Source organism: Bacillus rossius, chromosome 2 (assembly GCF_032445375.1).
Source record: "Bacillus rossius redtenbacheri isolate Brsri chromosome 2, Brsri_v3, whole genome shotgun sequence".
Lineage (NCBI taxonomy): Eukaryota > Metazoa > Arthropoda > Insecta > Phasmatodea > Bacillidae > Bacillus > Bacillus rossius.
The window spans coordinates 36,702,926-36,725,651 of NC_086331.1; the positions used below are offsets into that span (position 1 = coordinate 36,702,926).

General features: G+C 39.8%; 1 protein-coding gene across 3 annotated transcripts in view; it reads left to right on the forward strand.

The window, feature by feature from the left end:
• LOC134529244 (L-threonine ammonia-lyase) overlaps nucleotides 1-22,726 on the forward strand; it is a 416,545-nt gene that overhangs the window by 120,545 nt on the left and 273,274 nt on the right. For 2 of the 3 annotated variants that reach the window (XM_063363140.1, XM_063363142.1), the window contains one exon: nucleotides 8,852-8,922. The exons of the other annotated variant lie outside the window; for it this stretch is intronic. In XM_063363140.1, the coding sequence (XP_063219210.1) occupies nucleotides 8,852-8,922 (71 nt within the window). The remainder of the gene's footprint in view (nucleotides 1-8,851; nucleotides 8,923-22,726) is intronic. 3 annotated transcript variants of the gene reach the window in all.

A 22,726-nucleotide genomic window follows, 5' to 3' on the forward strand; every position in this document is an offset into this window, starting at 1 on the left:
TGGTGGTCGAAACGTAAAGTGTAAGAATGACATGGTACTCAACCAAGATGGTGGGTGTAACGAAATATGCAACATTTATATAATCCAAGATGGCGACCGTAACGATAACTGCAACAGTGGTTTTTAAGATTTTTATTTAATTTGATCAAATAATTTTTTTAATGATTTTTAAAAATTTTTCCGATTTTCTAACATAAAAATTACGGATTTTCAAGATGGTGGGCGTAACGAAAATTGCAACGCTGACGTCATCCATGATGAGGCTTATCTGAGGCTGTAGACATGGATGCTTAAGCCTACATATTGACATTTCTAACTGCTGGGATTTTTACGGAATAAAACGGGAAATTTTCCCTCGAAACGGGAATTTTTCCCTCGAAAACGGGAATTTTTTTCTTTAAACGGGAATTTTTGAGTCATTTTGAGTCATTTTTGAGGAATTTTGAGTCAATTTTGAGGAATTTTGAGTCCAAGATGGCCACCGTGACGTCACAATCCAAGATGGTGGAAAGGACACACAGCTCCACCGCCTGACGCCTGCTGCAGAACATACATTCGAATACTACTCACGTTGGTTGGTTGTTTCTTTTTTATGACATTACTTTGGTTTAAAGTTTATTCCTGTAAGTAGCTCTCTAGCATGTTTCGGTTTCGGCACAAACTTTATCATCAGATACCCACCAAGTGGTATCTGATTTCAGTAAAAAGTAGCGTAATTGTTCTTTATAATGATTAATTGTGGTATACTTTAATATTTGGTGGGATGCGAGTGAACTCAAAAAATATACTAGCCTACTGCAAATCAATGACGACTGACTGCTAATGTGTTAAAAACGCCTGAATGATGGTCAATGATTTGCAGTAGTTTGTACATTTTTAAAAAGTGTATTGTGACCCCTAAAACTTACATCAGAGAGGATGTCTACAAGGTCTACCAATATGCTTTCACTAAGCGTATATTCGCCTTTGTGAATGGTGAGCGCATATATTCCGCTTTTACGCGATACATTTCGGAATCAAACTGTGTAAACAGGGCCTTAAGCGCTCGTCTTTGTTGCAACATATTGCAGGATGTCACGTCGTTCCAGAGACACTTTAAAAACGTTAAAGAGCCCGCATTTGACTATTTTTTTCTAATATTTTAGCCACAAATTCAGAAAAAAAAAACATCCGAATAACCTTAGCTGTTCCTCTTTTCCCGAGAAAACAGGAGTTAGATATCTCAATAAAATTTGTTTTGTTCGCGAAATATTAAAAGGCCTGCAGCTTTGAAATTCGTTGGCAGCCTCTAGCTTTTAACTTTGAAAGACTGTTAATTCTGTGGGACGTCCACGGAACTTTGATAAAGAATGTTTACATAAGCAGTTTAAATATAGCTTTTATCTATGAGTGGCGATGACCAGTTTGCCCCCTGCTGGTTGACGGTGGGGAAAATCCGAAATTTAATGTTCCTAAATGTTCTTAGAACCAGCCTATAGGCCAGCAAAAATATCTTTAATAACAAAATGTATAGGCAAGGCTTTACGGCACACAGTTATGCACGAAAGCTTAAGGCGACATAATTAGTATAGGAATGTATTTCCGGGCACAGGCTTCCGGCTGTGGTGATTGGTGTCGACCGAGATCTGACGTCACAGCGGCCATCTTCGACTCAAAAATTTCTCAAAATTCCCCAAAAATGACTAAAAATTACTCAAAATTACTCAAAATTTTCCCTTTTCAATGGAAAAATTCCCGTTTTGAGGGAAAAATAAACGTTTTTGACCTGAAAAAATCAAAAATTCGGAATTCGAAAAACCTCAGAATACTTTTGCCTTAGAAAGAACACATATTCTCAAGATGGCTTAAATTACCCATTACCAAGCTGCCCCTAAGCCGCTGGTGGGGAGCATTGACCTTGACCTCGACCATAAAATTAAAATTATTTAATTTTTGACCAAAAATTTCCTATAAAAATCCAAAAAAATATTTAAAAATTGCTTACTTCAAATATTTAGTTACTTAATCGAGTTCGGCCCTCGGTTCGATTCCCGGCGAGAGTAAACCACTAATTTATTAATATATTTAAGAAATTCTCAATTAAAAGTAATAAATATGTCTTACATTACACTCCATTTAGAAATATGACGTCACCGTTGCAATTTTCGTTAAGTCCGCCATCTTTAAACTCTATTTATTATCAAATTTTTAATAAAAATAATTAAAAAATTTATAAAAAAATTAATTAATGAAATTTTAATTAAAAAAAATTTAAAAACATACACCTACGACATGAAGCTCAGAGTCTTCGGTTCGAAACCGGTGAGGGCAAAATAAAATAAAAATGGCGACCGATCCTTCCTCCACGGAAGCCGCTGGAAGACTAACCTCCCACCACTTATGTCAAAGTATATATATCGTCACCTAGTATGACATCATGTCCCCCATCTTAAAAATCCATAATTTAATGCTAGAAAAAAGGGAGAAATTTTAAAAATTAATAAACAATTTATTATTTAAATTTTAATAAAAAATCTTTAAAAACTCCGTTGCACTTTTTGTTACAGCTGCCATCTTGGAAAACCGTAATGTTTATGGTAGAAATTTGGAAACAATTTCAAAAATGATATTAAAATTTTAATAATAATATTTTAATAAAATAATATTTAAAACGCACTTACGCCTTGAAGCACTTGGTTCGAACCTGGTAAGAGCAAAGATAATAAAAATGTCGAGAGATCCTTCTTCCACAGATGCCACTTACAGCCTGAACTCCCACCACCAATACCAAGGTATATATATATTTATTGTCAGCTGGTATGACGTCATGTCCGCAATCTTGTCTTCGTTCGCTGGAGCCCACCATCTTGTTTTCGTCTGATAGAGTGCGCTGACACCATGTAAGTATATTTTGTTGTTCACCATACCTTTGACCTCGAAAGTTGGCATTGAACTTTGACCTTGATCTTGAACTTTGACCCTGACCTTGAACATAAAACTTGACCTTGAACATTGACGTTGACCTTGAACTTTGACCTTCAACTTTGACCTTGACCTTGACCTTGAAATTTGACCTTGACATTGAACATTAATCTTGAAATTTGACCATGACCTTGACAACCATCTTAGATCCGCCATTTTGTGTTCGTACTCACTACCGGGAACGATAGTTAACATATATTACCTGCTAGAGGCCATGCCTCCATCTTGCTTTCATCTGCTGGAGGACTCCATCTTGTGTGTGTGAACTTGACTGATAGAGTGCATTATCATCATACTTGTTTAAGTTTTACCTGCTAGAGTGCAGTAATAATTTATTATTACTGTGACACCCGCCATCTTATCATTTGGGTGCCATCTTGGTAATTTGTAATTATTTAGCTAGAAATTCGGGAAAAATTCCAAAATTCATTAAATAAATTTTCAATTAATATACTTATTGTTTTGATCGATACTTGTTCTTGGTTTCATCCCTGGTCGATACAAAAATTTAATTTTATGTAAAAAATAATAACTTCAATAAATCATGCTCAAAATACTAAAAGAGGCTTAAAATACTCTACTACCATCCTCCAGTAAGCCATTATGACCTACATCTTGAAAATTTGTATTTATTGACCTAGAAATTAGGGAAAACTTTCCAAAATCCACCGAAAAATTCACTCATTCATTTACATAATGAATCGATGGATTCCTGTCCTCGGTTTGATTCTTGACCAGTGTCAAGTGTAACTTAATACAAAATAAATTTTATATTCTGTTTTACATTACCTTTCGCGGAGTTTATTAATCATTCACTCTACGAAAAACAACTCAAGACAATATTCCTGTCCGACGAATTAAATACATTGCCGATAATGCTAACATGAAAGCCTAGTTTTTCGGTACTTAGAATAACCTCTAAAACGTAAATGTACAAAGCCATGCAAACATATAGACCAAACGTCTGCGGACCACGAGACCGGGTCATAAACAATGTCAGACCTCACGACCTTCTTCATCGACAGCTAATTATATTCAATTAAACCAACGTAACATGTTTTACGCTTACAAGAGAACCAAGAATCCCATCAAAAAGGAAGCATATTTTGGAAGCACCATCAACTAAAAGGCAGCACACTTTGGATGCACCATCAACAAAAAGGCAGCAAATTTTGGAAGCACAATCAAAAAGGCAGCACTTTTTGAAAGCACAATCAAAAAGGCAGGATATTTTGGAAGCACCATCAAAAAGGAAGCACATTTGGAAGCACAAACAAAAAAGGCAGAACATTTTGGAAGCACAATCAAAAAGGCAGCACATTTTGGAATCGCCATCAACCAAACGAAGCACATTTTGGACATCTGAGAAACACTAACAGAATTGACAAACTTCCTTCTCCTCGGTGTCAAGCGAAGCCATCCTTCTTATGCGATCATTAATGACCATCCTGCATCCCACATAAGAAAAAATAATATTTACCTTTATGCAACACGAGACTTCATCTGTTGACAAGAATTGGGTTTACTTACAACAAGTTTCGTTGCATTAGATAAATTAACTCTCGCAGCTGAATGGAGTCCAAGACAGTTAGAGCCAAGTAGTCTCGTAGCCATGTAACCATGTGTCCTGGAAGCTTCGTAGTCCTGAAACCTCGAAGCCATGTTAGCCTTGTGTCCTGGAAGTTTTGTAGTCCTGTAGCCTCGCAGTATCGTAACCTTGTAGACTCGTAATCGCGTAGTCTCGTAACCACATGGCTCGCAGTCACGTAGTCATGATGCCTTGGAGCCTCGTAGACTTGTAGCTACGTAACCAAGTAGCCTTGTAATGATATAACACAATGCTGCTGGAGCAGTTGGAGCCAAAGAGAAAATTCAGCCGAAGACAGATGCAGCAATTGGAGCCTTGTAGACTTGTAGCTTCGTAGTCAAGTACTTATGTAGACATACAGTCTTGAATATTCGTAGTCTCCTAGTCTTGTAGTCAAATAGTGCTAGGCCTAAGACTATTTGAAGTCAAATACTTTTGACGTAATTTATTTTTGAAGCCTATGACTGTTATAACTAATGAATGATGGAGGCATTGTATCCTAACGTAAAATTAACTAACGCAAACTACTGAGTTGAATGTTCGTGAAAATGTGCGTCCTTGTCGTTAGGTGTGCTTCCTGTTTGTTGAATGTGCTTCCGATTGTGCTTTCTTTTTGTTGATTGTGCTTCCAAATGTGCTGCCTTTTTGTTTGTGCTTCCAAATGTGCTTCCTTTTTGTTGATGGTGCTTCCAAAATGTGCTTCATTTTGTTGATTGTGCTTTCAAATGTGCTGCCTTTTTGATTGTGCTTCCAAATATGCTTCCTTTTGGTTGATGGCACTTCCAAAATGTGCTTCATTTGGTTGATGGCGCTTCCAAAATGTGCTGCCCTTTTGATTGTGCTTCCAAAATGTTCTGCCTTTTTTGTTTGTGGTTCCTTTTTGTTGATGGTGCTTCCAAAATGTGCTTTCTTTTTGATTGGATTCTTCGTTCTCTTGTAAGCGTAAAACATGTTATGTTGGTTTAATTGAATATAATTAGCTGTCGATGAAGAAGGTCGTGAGGTCTGACATTGTTTATAACCCGATCTCGTGGTCCGCAGACGTTTGGTCTATATGTTTGTATGGCTTTGTACATAAACGTTATAGAGGTTATTCTAAGTATCGTAAAACTAGGCTTTCATGTTAGCCTTATCGGCAATGTATTTAATTCGTCGGACAGGTATATGGTCTTGAGTTGTTTTTCGTAGAGTGAATGATTATTAAACTCCGCGAAGGGTAATGGAAACTGGTCAAGTATCAAACCGAGGACAGGAATCCATCGATTCAATATGTAAATAAATGAGTGAATTTTTCGGTGGATTTTGGAATGTTTTCCCTAATTTCTAGGTCGATAAATAAATTTTCAAGATGTCGGTCATAATGGCTTTCTGGAGGCTGGTGGTAGAGTCTTTTAAGCCTCTTTTAGTATTTTGAGCATGATTTATTGAAGTTAAATTTTTTTACATAAAATTAAATTTTTTATTGACCAGGGATGGGACCAAGAATAGGAATCGATGAAAACAATAAGTATATTAATTGAAAATTTATTTAATGACTTCTGGATTTTTCCCGAATTTCTAGCTAAATAATTACAAATTACCAAGATGGCACTCAAATGATAAGATGGCGGGTGTCAAAGTAATAATAAATTATTACTGCACTCTAGCAGGTAAAACTTAAACAAGTATGATGATAATGCACTCTATCAGTCAAGTTCACACACACAAGATGGAGTCATCCAGCAGATGAAAGCAAGATGGAGGCAATGTCCTCTAGCAGGTAATATATGTTAACTATCGTTCCCGGTAGTGAGTACGAACACAAAATGGCGGATCTAAGATGGTTGTCAAGGTCACGGTCAAATTTCAAGGTAAATGTTCAAGGTCAAGGTCAAATTTCAAGATCAAGGTCAAGATTAAAGTTCAAGGTCAATGGCCAAGGTCAAAGTTCAAGGGAAGGTCAAAGTTCAAGGTCAAGGTCAAAGTACAATGTCTAGGTAAATTTTCAAGGTCATGGTCAAAGTTCAAGATCATGGTCAAAGTTCAAGATCAAGGTCAAAGTTCAATGCCAACTTTCGAGGTCAAAGGTATGGTGAACAACAAAATATACTTACATGGTGTCAGCGCACTCTATCAGACGAAAACAAGATGAATGAAGACAAGATTGCGGACATGACGTCATACCAGCTGACGACATATATACCTTGGTATTGGTGGTGGGAGGTCAGGCTGTAAGTGGCTTCTGTGGAAGAAGGATCTATCGACATTTTTTTTATCTTTGCTCTTACCAGGTGCGAACCAAGTGCTTCAAGGCGTAAGTGCGTTTTTTAATATTGTTTTATTAAAATGTTATTATTAAAGTATTAATATCATTTTTGAAATTGTTTCCAAATTTCTACCATAAACATTACGGTTTTCCACGATGTCAGCCGTAACAAAAAGTGCAACGGAGTTTTTAAAGATTTTTTTATTAAAATTTAAATAATAAATTGTTTATTAATTTTTAAATTCCTCCCGATTTTCTAGCATTAAAATTATGGATTTTTAAGATGGGGGACATGTCGTCATACTTGGTGACGATATATATACTTTGACATAAGTGGTGGGAGGTTAATCTGCCAGCGGCTTCCGTGGAGGAAGGATCGGGCGCCATTTTTATTTTATTTTGCCCCCACCGGTTTCGAACCGAGGACTCCGAGCTTCATGTCGTAGGTGTATGTTTTTAATATTTTTTTATTAAAATTTCATTCATTGGGTTTTTCTTAAATTTTAAATTTTTTTCTTTAAAACTGGATAATAAATAAAGATTTAAAGATGGCGTACCTAACGGAAATTGCAAAGGTGACGTCATAATTCTAAATGGAGTGTGATGTAAGACATATTTATTACTTTTATTTGAGAATTTGTTACATATATTAATAAATTAGTGGTTATCTCTCGCCGGTAATCGAAGCGAGGGCCGAACTGGATTAAGTAACTAAATATTTGAAGTAAGCAATTTTTTAAATATTTTTTTGTATTTTAATAGAAATTTTTTGGTCAAAAATTAAAAAAATTTAATTTAATGGTCAAGGTCAAGGTCAATGGTCCCCACAAGCGGCTTAGGGGCGGCTTAGTCAAGGGGAATTTAAGCCATCTTGGGAATATGTGTTCTTTCTAAGGCAAAGGTATTTTGAGGTTTTTTCAGTTTCGAATTTTTGAATTTTCAGGACTAAAACGGAAATTTTTTCTTCAATACGTGAATTTTTCCATCAAAAACGGAAAATTTTGAGTAATTTTGAGAAATTTTTGAGTCGTAGATGGCCGCTGTGACGTTAGAAATGGTGGTGATGACAGATCTCGGTCGGCACCAGTCACCATAGCCTGTAGCCTATGCCCGGAAATATAATCCTATACTACTGACATGATCCTTAAAATTGAAGTGGACTCCAAACCACTACCCCGACTCGCTTATACATTTAAGTTTTGCTGAGTTTATGTCTAAATACTCGCCTCTTGCGACAGCATTGATTACGGATGCATATATAATCATTAACTAATAATTTAAAAATAAAGCAGTGGGTTTTTCTTATGTGTGCATAAATTTTGGTTGAATTATGTATTTGCAGCAGAGAGTATAGCAGAGAGAATGTGTATGATCTATTGAATGTCCGTTATAAAATTTATTTGGAAATCAACATACAAATTTATGAGTAATTTTTTTAAATTTGGGTTTTACTCTCGTCGTCAATGAGGCCATTAGAGACGTCAACACTCAACATCACCATCAAAAAGTATTGTGGAAAGAATCGGCAATGTATCATATTCAATAACGCTTGAAACTACTTGGCCAATATGTTGTTAACTGGAAGTAATGTAAGGCTGTATTTGAGTTTGAATGTGTGCAGTCGTTGCCAGAAATAACCGTCAGAAGTTAATTACATATTTTTGAGATTAGTTAAAATGTACAGAGCATGTGTTAATGTAAATACTAGAAAGCGAACTATGGGTTTCTTTAGTTACATTGTTTAAATAAAACAAAACAAAAGTATACTAACTAATGTATTTTAATTATTTCCTAATTGAATTTTAATTATGTAGGCTTAAATTGGAAATTTATGCTCGGAAACTATTACTTTAATGAGAACCGATTGACTCCCTTGGGATTTGAAGTCCACTATAATCTTGGATGACCTGTCATTTACGTTTTCTGTGCGTAGCCGTGGTACAAAACACTGTGTTCATGACACCAAAACATTTTCATTTACACGAATGTGATTTATTTAAAAATTGTGAAAATAAACTTATATGTTGAGATGCTGATTTACGTTATTTTACTTGCAGAAATCGCACTTATCACAGCTGACTGGAATGAAAGTTTTCTTGAAGAAAGACTTTATGCAATACACCGGAAGGTAGGAGTTTTCAGTTATTTAATTTCTGGGCTGCTAGAACTTAAATTAAATCCTGTAGTATAATATCACCTGAAGTACATACGAGGGTCTTTTTAAAGGTAAAGAAAGTTTTTTTGTGACGAGCCACACAACAATCCCACCACCGCGTCATGGACCTTCCCATTCCTTCGCCAGTCTGACGCTAACAGTGAGCCGCTACAGTCAGTTACAGTTTATACTTGTATTGTAATTTTGAAATGTGAGACAAAATTAAAGATCCCGCCAAGTTTGAGGTTCATATTGTAATACGCTTTTTGAATGCAAAAAAAAAAAAAAGAAGTCCACCCTGTCAAAATTTACAGACAGATAACCAAAGTTTATAGTAATGTTATGAATGAAGCTTCAGTGCGAAAATGGTGCAAGTAGTATATGGTAGCCGGTCCTGCGCCAGGGTTCATGGTGTGGTGGTGGCAACGGTGTCTGTTGCCGTGGGATCTACATCTCTTATAAAATTACGGCGGCCATCTTGGACTCAAAATGATTCAAAATTCCTAAAAATGTCCCCAATTCGAGGGAATAATTCCCGTTTGTAGGGTATATTCACCGTTTTATTCCTCAAAAATTCAAAAATTTGAAATTTGAAAAACCTCAAAAGACTTTTGCTTTAGAAAGAACCAAAACACCTAAAAACATTTTAAGAGTCCTAAGAGCAAGCCACCCAAAGCCACCGAGATCACGACCTTTCTTGACCGTAAAAATGAAATCGTTTATTTTTGACCAAAAAAATTACTAATAATAAAAAACAATTTTTTTTAACTTCAAATGTTTAGTTAGGTACTCAATCGATTTCGGTCATCGGTTCAATTCCTGACGAGAATGAACTTGTAATTTATGAATAAAAAATTTGAAAATTAATAATAAATACTTAAACAAAATTTTAATAAAAAGTTACACAGGTCGCATCCGCCATCTGTGATTCTAGAAACGTTGTACTTTTTGGCACGCCAGCTATCTTGAAAATCCGTAATTTCGTGCTACCAAATCGGGAAAGATTAATAATTAATAACAAATGTTATTAATCAAGTTTTAATAAAAAATCCGCCATCTTGATTTAAGACATCACCGTTGCACATTTCATTTCGGTCGCCATTTTTGATTCTAAAACGTTGCAAATTTCGTGACGGCCATCATCTTTAAAATGCTTTTTTATGATAGAAAATTGATAACAATTTAAAATGAATACAAAAAATAATTAATTAAAATTTTCATAAGAAACATTCTGGCACTTGGATAATGATGGCATGACCATAGGTAATTATTTAACTAGAAAAACGGGAAAAAATTTATATTTGATAAAAAATATAATTTATAAAATTTTAACTAACAACGCACTTACATCTTAAAGCTCGGAGTCCTCGGTTGAGACCCAGTGACGGCAATATAAAAATTACAAATCCTTTCTCCACGGAAGCCACCGAACCGACCTCCCACCACTAATGCCAAGGTGTGTGTGTGTGTGTGTGTGTATATAAATATATATATCACCAGCTATTATAATGTCACTTCCGCCATCTTGTTTTCGTCTGCTTGATATCGCCAAGAAAAGTAAACTACTTATAGGTATATTTCGACTCACTTAACGTAATTAGATGATAGAAGTCTTTCAAAATTTTACAAAATGCAGATAGCACCAAATGGAATTCATTATCATTTACCTGTAATGCATCGAGCACAGTGTTTCTGTAGTGTAATGTCCAGATGTCATCGCAATCGGTTGCGGAACATCTGCTTGTGTGCTTGTACGCATACGAGTCTTCAACCTAACCCGAGGTGTCGAAATGTCTGCAGGTAGTTCCACAGTAGGCACGAGTACTTCACCTTTATAGTTTTTCGTATGCCATCTGAAACTGTCAATACGTGTGAAACAATCGCAGCGAAACTTCATACGAGAAGGATTCTTCAAACATTTACATCTATCGTGTCTTCGTGCATCATGGGAAAATTCTAACGACGTATCACAGTAGCCGCGTGGATGTCTAGTCGACAAAGACGAACCTTTCAGACCCAAACCAGATGCTGAAGTTAATTCAGTTGTACCAAGGCTTGGTGTACTCTTATGCACATCGATGCATCGTTGTTGCAGCGAAACCTTTATTTTCTGCTGTACAGCACATCTTCGTTTCCTCAAGTCCGTTTTCATATTTTCTTTTCTGGCAAACTGCTTATGCCATAAGCCTTGTGGCATTTCTCACAACCAAACATTTTTCATCGAGGATTCTTAGCACTTCTCTCTTCTCGAGTCGTCGAGCATTACTATAGTTCGAGAATATCTTGTCACAGTTACGGTATTGATGCTCCTTAGTTGTTGACGAACCACCAACCATTGAAGTCTCCTCCGCTGGCAAAACATCATTCGTCGAGGTTTCCTCCACTGCCAGCAAAGTCTCTTCTGCTGGTGGAACCACACCAGTTGAAATCTCCTTTAGTGTTGTTGGAATCACTATCTTCGGGATCTGCTCCGTCGGCGCTGACGAGATCTCCGCCGTCGATGGTACAGATTCCATCAAGGTCTGCGTCGACGCTGACGAGATGTCAGTAGTGTAGAATAGGGGCTACTGGCACAGGTTTCAGGCTTGTGATGGCCGTGCCAGGGTCCGCGATCTTCGATTGCAACGTCATGGCGGCCATCTTAGATGTTGTCGACCTTTGACCTTGACCTTTACCTTTTATCTTGACCAAGACCTCGGTGGTAATTTTGGATCCGCCATATTGGATCCGCCATCTTTAAGCAATAGCTCACTAATAATGTACTTTTTGTTAAGCCTGCCATCTTGAGCATGTACGATATCACCAATGCACTTTTAGTTATAGCCGCCATATTGTATTATATAACATTGAAACTTTTGTTACGGACGCCATATTGAATTCTGAAACATGTCCACCATCTTGGATGTGATTTCAAAGCTATTTTTTTTATTCTGATATATTGTCTGATATTTTGTTTTCGTCTGCTGGAGCCCGCCATCTTGGATACCGAAGACTTTGATTCCTCTGTTTACTCCTATAGAGCGCCATCGTCGCTTTGTCTCATCACATAAGGTCGTTGTTCCATATCCTACCAGAGCTATTATGGCCCTTATCGACATATTAAAATTATTTTTTATGCAAAATACAATGGAAGCACTGTGTTTCGAACCACTGCAGCTCTCACATCTAGGTTTGGAAAACATATAGTTTTAACCGCTAGGCCATCGAGACATTTACTAGACTGATAATTAATTAAGGTATATAAAAATAACACACGTATTCGGACTTGAGAAAGTGTCGAGTAAGTCACAGTGTGTGTTGCTGTTTACATGTAGATACTTCTCAAGATTCGTGCATTGTGAATAAAAAAACATGCTGTTTTAATATTACTTAAAATTTAATTTAAATCAACAGTTGAAAGTGTCTAGGGTAGGCCAACATGAATTTATGCATACTTAACATTGTTCATGCGCACTTATTTTTTGCTAATGGTCTGTTTGAGACCAAGCCACCATATTTTCAATACTTGCTACCAGGAGCGCTAGTTAACACACATGGCATCTGATAGAGAGTTCTGTCGCCAATTTGTTTTCAGTAATTAGTACAAGGAGTGCTAGTGCTCATATAGTGCACATTCCATCTGCTAGAGTGCATTACCGTCATGTTTGTTATATTTTTACCCGCTAGAGTGCAGTAATCATTTATTATTACTGTGGCGCCCACCATCTTGACATTTGGGTGCCATAAGGCAAATTCGTAATTATTTAACTATTACATCGGGAAAATTTCCAAAATTCATTAAATAAATATGCAATTAATATACTGATTGATTCGATTAGTTCCAGTCATTTGGCTTGATACTTGATTGCTAAAGAAAAATTTTAATTTATGTAAAATATACTTATTTTATAAATCATGTTTTAAATCCTATAAAAGGCTTAATATTCTTATATACCAGCTTACAGTAAGTCGTTATGACAGCCATCTTTTAAATTCATAATGATTAATCTAGAACTTCGGAAAAAATTACAAAATTCATCAAAAAATTACTTATTAAAATAATGATTGACACGAGTCGTCTGCTAGAGCGCGTTTTCAGCATTATATTTTAATTTTTGTCCAATAAACCTTTGACCCTGAAAGTTTGCCTTGACCTTAACCTTCGACCTTGACCTTGATCTTTTAACTTGACCTAAACATTGACCTTGAACTTTGACCTGCCAGAGGACATCGCCTCCATCTTGTTTTCAATAATATTGTTACTAAGAGCACCAGTTTGACATAGTACACATTTCATCTGCTGGACAGTATTGCCATCATATTAGATTAATTCTTAGCCACTAGTGTGCAGTATTATTTATTAACACAGTTATCTTTCACGGTACCCGCGATCTTGAAATTTAGATGACATATTAGAAATTCGTAATTATTGACCTAGAAATTCAGGAAAAAAGTCCAAAATTCATAAAAAAACATTTATTAAAATAATGATTCATTCAAACGATATCCGTCTTTGGTTATATCCGTGATTGCTGCAAAACAACATAATTTCAGGTAAAAGCATACTAATTTAATCAAAATTATCATGAATGTTACAGTTTCGAGAAATAAAACAACAAAAATTCAAATGAATAAATTCTACAAATACAAACAAGCATTTTACTATCATTTCTCAATATCTACAGACTTATAAGACGGCGAAGCGAGTCCTTTGCATGCCTTGACATGTGTTATCGAGTCAGTTATACATAACAGTTATCTGTTCAGTAGCCAGGCACGTAAAGGCGGCCAGGCACATACAGTCGGAGATTAGGCACATTTAGTCCGTGGCCAGGAATGTATTTGACGGTCAGGCACGTCCAGTAGGTGGCAAGGCGTGTCCAGTCGTTGGCCAGGAATGTATTTAGCTTACAGCCATATTCAGGGTGTTGGCTAACCACGTCCAGAAGGTAAGACACTTCCAGATTGAGGTCCGGCTAACACGATCAGTTAGTGGTCAGGCACATCCAGCCAGTGGCCAAGCACATCAAGTACCTGTTTGCTAGACACCTCGAGTCTTTGGCCAGGCACGTATATTCAGTGGCCAGAAAAGCACATCCAGTAGGTGACATGACTGTCTGAGGGATTTCTCCCCTTTTATTGGTTAACCCAGCCCTCTTAGCCGTTAGGCCCTGCCGGCCTGGGGCCCCCACGGGCGTGGATACGGATATGCTGGATACGCGAAACAGGAAAGGTGTTAGAGATCCGGCTATGTCCAGGGGCTGAGGCCACCCATCCCAGCATAGACACCACCGTCACGCCTACCTCACTTAGATAACCAGACAATTGGCTGCATCCTAAGCTCCTAGACGTTATCAGCGTTGCTGGCGCCACATCGCACTGGGACCACCCAATCTCCCAGTGAACTCGTGGTCCGGTGTAGGCATATCCAACCTCTGCTAGCTGTCCAGGTTAGTAACCGGAGCTGTGTCATCGCTCACAACTCACAACGTCGACTCTGTATCGGGATAAAGAATCCTTGGAGCCTGCTCCAAGCGATCGGAGCACTACTACGAAGTACGAGTCCTACCCAATTCGAATACAGGGCCTTGGAGGAAACCTCAGTGGGACACCATTCAATATTTTATGGATTCTTTCCGTACTACTACCAACTTGTCATCGATTCAGCAGACCGTTCGCCAGCGGCTAACCGACCGCCACACTTCAGAGTTACTCCACTGGATGTCCTCGTCTCCTCGGACTACCCCACTACCTGCCGTACCTCGGCCCGACATATTTACAGCCGATTAAGGCCCGGACGTGCCTTAACTCAACCGGCGGTGACCGCAGGAAGCCATAGAAATGACATACCAACCTTGCATATGCTGGAGGGCCTTGGGGTTGCCTCTGTACCCCCACCGACCGCTGGAATAGGGGAACGTATCAAATGTAGTCGAGCAGTTGACAGCTCTTTTTTAAAGCCTGGGTGCACCCGAAAACAGTGGCGCCTTTCTCGGTCCGTCCATTACCATAGGCCTGATCCATTCACTATGGGGACCTGTGGGGCCCAGACGCCGAGGCTCGGTGGTCAAACCCCCCCAAAAGATTTCAAACGCATCTGCTGTTGCCCGTAGATACAGCCAACTCGCCATTTCTGGTCCCATAGATGCAATTGAGGATGCAACTTAGGCAGGGTTACGCCCGGCATAGTCCTTTTTACTTAAGGCAATACTATGACCAGAGGTTGAGGATACCCATCCCATCATGGTCACCACGATTCGCCCCAAACAGCGGTGCCCACATTGTGCCAAAAATTAGGCATTTCGAAACCCTTTTAATTTTTTTTATATATTTTAAATTATTTTTGGAAATTTTATTTTTTTCAATGTATCTGGTTGTTAAGAGAGTGATTTACTCTTTGTTAGGCCGGTGATGCCTCGTGTTTAAACTTTGTGCCAGTGGACTGAAGCACCTGCTCAGGGGCCTATATGATATTTTGCTAGTCTAAAGTGGACGTGGGCAGCCCGGTTGAAATTTCTCTCGCCTGCAGTCACATCCCGGGTTTGTAATATTAATTCCCTGCATGACCAAAATTGCATAGAACAGCTTGTGGGCTGCAAGCTGCTACTTCTTAGAGGCCTGCTGAGAATAGCGAGTCTCGTCACGAATGGGTCTCCAGTGGATCTCCGTTCCCAGCCCAGTGGCGTTTTTCTGTCCACCCTCCCCTCTCACCCCCCACCATAGTTCTCAGAAATTATGCTAGGAGCAGTGACCTGATGTGAACTTAGCCAAGATAATGGCCTGCTTCAAGGACATTCCCCCAGGTCCTACAGAGACCTCCACTACATCTAGCGGCAGAAAAAGAACCTTCGGGCCTGGTCGCCAGGGTGTAGAGCACACGCTCGTGACACCTGGTGGCAAGTCAGCTCACCGCCTCAGTAAGTTCCCCTTTACGACGCTAGAAAGCAGCGCCGCGGCGCCATAAGGCCCTATGCTTCCTTCTCGCGGCCTGTAGAAGTCGATTCTTTGTAGCTTCCTGTTACCGCCGGTTGAGAGCGCGCATGTTGTGTTGTTGTCACGACCACTCGGGCACCTCCGCATGCTTTCGGCCCTGAGCCGAACCTTCCCCCTCTTTTACGTAGGGCCGACCACCCGATTTAATTAGGAGCGTGGTTTTCCATCAGGGGACTCTGAAATTGGCTACTAACCGCGCAGCAGTTCGGGCGAAAGTTCTCTCCGTCTCTTGTCGCGGCTACGACGAAAACGACTTCTATTAATAATGTAGTCAACGGTCTTGAGCGATGTAATCCTATTGTACAGTAGCCAGTCAGGAGTAGCCATTATAAAAAGTCATGTTTAGTTAGATTTTTAAAGAAATTTTATTTTACTAAAAATTTGGTTTCTTCTGTGTCATCCGCGGTATCTCGATACGCGCCATCCTGATGTCGGCGCGAGACTTCTAGTGAGCTTTGATTCCACACCCTATTTGGTGAGTAATCCGGCCTTTTTTTCTCCTCCCCAAATTCCTGTTTGTTGGCCTTTCGCGCCGACTGTGTATGACTGTCTGGAAGCAGGTCTAATTCGTTTTGAATTTGACTTGTGTTTCAGACAGGGTCCAAGAGCTGGGGAGACAAATTGCTCCCCGCATGATCTTTTGGACCTCTCGCTGATTTCCCCCTTAAGAAGAGTTTTCCTCCCGGTCCGACGTCATCCTGGGAAGACCCGGGTGATTTGAGCAATATATTTTCCACTTGCATAGAATGAACTAAATTCATTAAAAATATACCAGCGAGCAGTGACTTAAGAACTTAATCCTCAAGAACATGTAGATACAAGGAAAGTAATAATCTATGTAATCATTGGGCGAATCAAATTTTGGTGTAATACTTCACATTTTTTTATGTAATCATTTGTTTGTTAAAGTGTAATATGTATTATTTAAATAATTTCGGGGCGCCCCCTTAGGTTTGTTACTTACTAAGATCTTTATTGTCATGTCGAAATAATGGAAAACAAAACACGTCTTCATAATAAACCAGGGAATTCTATAGACCAAATTATTTATGTAGTGTATTTATTTATCATATACCTTCTTCTATATAACGATCCACGAACTCCCAAGTTGCTTGTGTGCAGGGAGTGTGAAATTTGTCTTGTTCACCGCCTCGTGCCCCCTCTGGAAAATATCTTTATTTTCTTAATATTTTGCCCAGCAGTTTCCAAGGCCTTTTTATTAAAATAAAATAATATAATTTTGAGGCACGAGGGGCGTTACAATTGGAAGCAGAACATGGTTTAGTCTATAGGCTACCTAAATCGAGTAGGCATACCTAAAATAAAATATAAAAAAATTATATATATAAAAAAAATAAAAATTAATTAATTTTTAGTGAAACCAATTTTGTATGTTTAACATTGTGAACTGATTGCTGGTACACCCTGTAGTTATATTGCTTTTTCTATTTTAAAATTATTTTGAGTTTTAACGTCCCGCTGGGACGGTAATTCGCGCTGTGTTAGACACTGCACGGTCTTGTCGGGGTCACGCCCGCGCAGGCAGCGCACGTTATCTCGTACGTGACTATCTTCCGACACGGCCCCGTTCCTCCCGCACACCCCTCTTCCTCTGTCCTTCGTGGCAGACGACTTTGAGAGCGGCAGGTCATTCCCCCTGTCGACGTAATACAGGTGACGCAAGTCAAGCTGAGAGGGAAGTTCGCGCAGCTGTTTGAGTAGCACGGCGGCATTATACGCAAATAAGTTTGGGCACATAACCCCCTCCCCCACCTTGAAAGTGTGACTTACTCCCCGCGCAATGGGGCTAGTTGGTATTTTATATTAATATAGGAAGCCTTATGAGATATTTGAAATTAAGAATAGTTCTTAAGAGAGAAGTGTTTCTGGTGTGCGTTTGAATCGTACATGTGTGTATAAATTTTTGTTTTAATTAGCAGTATTTTACCTCCGAGCAGTATGTTTAAGCCGGAGTTATTGCTGTCAGATGAGCTGACCTATGAGTTACAGCTACGCAATTTGCCCTCAAGTGGCAATGTGCAAGTCCTCAGGAAGAGACTCAGAGCCGCCCTTCATGATGGCGTGCCAACTAGTATATCGAATTTGGAAGTAGATGTAACTGGAGAATTCAACATTGCTTGTGCCAAGTTATATGATATTTCGGCTTTCGTAAGCTACCTAGATGTTGAGGAAAATTTACCCAATGTCGAGCGAAATATAGTCAGGCTAAACATGTTACCCGACGCTTACAAAACCTGAAACAGCTTTCGGCAGACATTCTCCATGGAATATATATAAAAGAGATGGAACGATGTTTATAACAGACGGCAGGTTTCCACACAAAATTAGCGGCGAGAGCAGCCTTTTTGGAAGACACACGACGCAGTCAGCACTATGTGGCTGAGGCACAGGCTCTAGGCATCGATTGTCTCGCCTTCCCGGAAGGGGACTCACCTAGCTTGCCCCTGGGGGTAGAGCAACCCGACACGCGGCAATCAGAAGTACGGGTGACGGTAAACACACAGGAGAGGGAAACTAGCAGATCGCCAGACGAAGCCCCTGACTCTCAGCCACTAACGTCGCTTCCAAATTAACCAATATCCGTATCTACCACTCATTCAGAGCCGCTTGTGCATTTCACGACAGCGACAAACATTACAATGGGTCATGTGACAACCCAACCCGTCACTAGCGTGACATTTTCACAGGGATTTCCATCCTTGGCACACCAAATGACGCAATCATACCCACCAAACATGTTTTTCCCGTATCCGACCGCTCAGGGCTATTTTAATCCTTATGCTCAATTCCAGCCACAGTTTCCTTCGTGGCAAAACCACCCCACTTCCGAGTGATGGTATTTTGCAGCCGCCACTCACCATGCCCCAGCTCACTCCACCACAGATCAGCCCCTTGGGTGCAACTCGGGAATAGGCTCAGTCGCACCCGGTGCCTTAAAATCAGCCTTCACCTCAGCCGGTGGTACCCTCGTCTCATCCCCATGACTCAGTACTGAGGATCACAACAGCCCCAGAAACTGGCTACAGTTTCTACGGAAAAATCACCCATCCTGTAGAAAGGCTACTCAAAGATTTGCCAGAGGGGTCGGGTCTGGACGCACACAAACTTATTGACTTTCTTCGAGTCTTGTTAAAGCTACGGCAAAAGGGAGGGATTCCAGACAAACAAATTTTTGAAATTGTTTATCCGTACACCCAAGTGCCCTTAAGCAAGCGGATCATGGCAGCCATTGAGAATGACCTCACTTTCGACGAGTTTCATGAAGACGTGTTAAAGTTTTGTGTACCGAGTAGACTACTCACAAACATCCGGTTGGAGTGGTTTAACCGCTTGCAGCAACGCAATGAAGCCTTGCCGAATTACGTTGCTGACATACGTGAAGCCAACCAGGTACTCAGGCTAAAGGTTCCAGAGAGAGAGGTCGTGAGTACGATTCTAGACGGTTTGAACCCAGCGGAGTGCTCGCGCTCAGTGTTCCATGCGCGCCCTTAAAATTATGCTGAGCTAGATAAACTTTACGTACATGCCACAAACATAGAATACGCTGATTTTCAGCGAAATAAACAAGCCACATTCGCTAGTCAACAAGGTAGCAGCACCGTAACGGAGCGCGGTAATTCACACTATAAAAATGCAGCACAGAAACATCAGGGCAATACATTTTTCTCTTCCAGGCCACAAGGTAGATATCAACAAAATGTGTTTTGTGATTTCTGTAAAAGAGACGGACATTCCCTGTCCCAGTGTTACCACAAAAACAAAAAAACAAAATTACGACACTCAAAAAATGCATAACGCGGAGGCCCGAACAACCTTATTTAGGGCCACCGAAAAATTCAAGTGTTAAAGATTTTTCTTATAATTGGGAAGTTCGACTTGCGCAAAGTAAGGATAGTACACAAGAAAAATCATTACACAAAAACAATAATCATACGAACAAGGAGCCCAGGAATAAAAGTAACAAGCGAGGTCACAAACATAAACAAAGGAAGCACAATAGCAGGAGAAATAGCAAAAATAAGGGAAATGATAATTCAACGCACACATACTCATGTAAGACGTGTGTTAATCCTACAAATAAGGGCAAGAGAAAGTGCCACCAAATTTTTGGCAATATTCCTACAGTAATTCCATATGCAGTAACAACGATTGGCGAACACACTGTACCTGGACTTATTGATACGGGATCAGCGCGCAGTCTGATTTCTGGGCAGTTGTTTAACAAGTTAAAACAGAGCAAATTAATTCTAAGAACTGAGACCACTAAGTTACAATGTTTCACAGCTTCAGAATAGCCATTAAATATTAAGTTAGCAGTTATGATCAAGGTGAAAATTGATTTATATTCATAGAATTTCCCATTTTTGGTGTCTGATCAACTGACCACAGACCTAATCTACGGGTCTGATTTCATTGCCAAGACAGGTCTACTCATTAATCTTCAGGCTAATAATTTTGTTTTCAAATTCAATATGGATAATCCTATTCCTTGTGGGACCCCTGAGGAAATAGTTTCGAGTCCTGCCGAAACAACGACAGCCATCTTGGATCAGGGAAGCACCGTTTCACACGAGCACCTTAATACACAGCAGCGGGCCACCAATGATTAATTATGCAGCAGTTTTCCAGATGTCTTGACTAGTAAATTAGGTCGCACGAATTTAATCGAGTACTAAATTGAGTAAACGGATAAAATACCAGTGAGTTCTCACCCTTATCAATTGTTAGGTCCTAAGATGCAAACGATGCGCAATCATGTTCAGGAGCTTTTTGACAATGGTGTAATCGAACCCTTGACCTCCGCCAACAGTTCCCCAGCCTTTCTGGTGCCTAAGGGCAAGGATCAACAACGATGTGTAATTTATTACAGAAAAGTTAATGAGAAAATAGTCATACAAAACATACCTTTGCCAGACCTTAACACTGCGTTTCATTGGTTCAGTAAGGCCAGATATTTTAGTGTGTTTGATCTAAATTCTGCTTACCACCAAATTCCCCTTACTGCAGATTCAAAACCATCACAGCTTTCTGTGTCCCTTGGAACTTGTACCAAAACACAGTAGTACCTTTTGGACTGGCCACTGGAGCCCAAGTACTAACTCGACTCCTGGATCAGATACTAGGAGATCTAAAATTCAAAACAGTGTACAATTATCTAGACGATGTCATCGTATATTCAGAAACGTTTGAAGAACACATCAAACATTTAAAGGAAGTCCTAAGTAGATTTCGTAAAGCAGGGTTGACAGTCAACACAAAAAAAAAAGTTAAGTTTGCAGTTTAATAACTGTTTTTTCTAGGACACTTGGTTTCTAGCAAGGGAGTCACCATTGATCCTTCACGTACACAAGCTATTCGTGATTTTCCGCCTCCTACAAACCCTAAGGGTATTTCACGTTTCATTGGTATGGCAAATTTTTACTCAAAATATATTCCTAATTTCGCTGAGCATGCAGCACCACTAAATATGTTGCGTAAGAAAAACACACCTTTCACTTGGGGTCCGGAACAAGAAAAAGCTTTTAATTTCCTGAAACAGGCGATTTCTTCCCCACCTGTACTCCGCATTTCAGACTTCACCAAACCTTTCATTTTAAAAACTGATGCGTCCAGTGTGGCTATTGGCGCAGTACTGTCACAGGAAGTCGAAGGCTGCAGACAGCCCATTGCGTTTGCGTCGCGGACACTTACCCACGCCGAGAGGAAAGCCTCCTCGATCTACGAATTAGAATGCCTCGTGGTGGTATTTGGCATTGACAAATTCCGTCAATTTATAGAACACAGGGAATTCATGTTAGAGACAGATAATCAGACATTAGCCTGGCTTTTAGCACACCCGAAACAATTAGGGAAACTCGGGCGGTGGATTGCAAAAATTTCCTCTTTGAAGTTCAAAATTCAGCACATTCGTGGTACACAGAACATAGTAGCGGACACACTGTCCCGTATGTTCGAAAACCCAACTCAGACTCCGCCCGAAGGAACACCACTCTTATGTCAAGCACTATTGGCAGATTTTCCGTTGGCATTTCAGGATTTACAGAGCCAGCAGGAAGCTGATCCCCACATTTCCAGCATTATTAACCTTTTTAGTTCAGGAACGGCGCCAAAATACTTTAGGATATCTAAGGGCTGTTGCAAAAACGCACCCCCCAATCAAAAACATACAGAATTGTGCTCCCTCAAAATCGGTGTAATATGATATTCCATTATTATCACACCTCGCCGGTGGGCGCACACCTTGGCATATATAAGACCATTCAGGCTATCCGACTTCACTTCGTGTGGGACGGCATGCACAAGGACATCAACGAGCAGGTGAAACTATGCAAAATCTGTGCGCTGAGTAAGCCAGTGCAGAACACTCGTTTCGGTTATTTAACTTCAGATGTGGCCGAGCGCCCCATGCAAAAGATGTTTATAGACTTTGTCGGGCCTTTCCCGCGCTCAAGGACAAGAAACACTATGCTGCTGGTGTGTATCGATGCCTTCACAAAATTTGTCTGGCTCATCCCGATGCGAAAATCCACCGCAGAAAACACTGTTTCTGCGCTATGTAAGCAGGCCTTCAAGACGTCGGGAGTCCCGTCTATAGTAGTTTCAGACAATGCAACCCAGTTCACGGCTAGGATTTTCAAGAACATGTGTTTCTCACATGGCATCCTGCATGTCACAACCTCGCCTTATTATCCACAGCCCTCGCATGCTGAGAGATTCAACCGCAATCTACGGTCTGCTCTAATAGCTTACCATGCGCAGGAGCAGGATAAATGGGATTCTAATT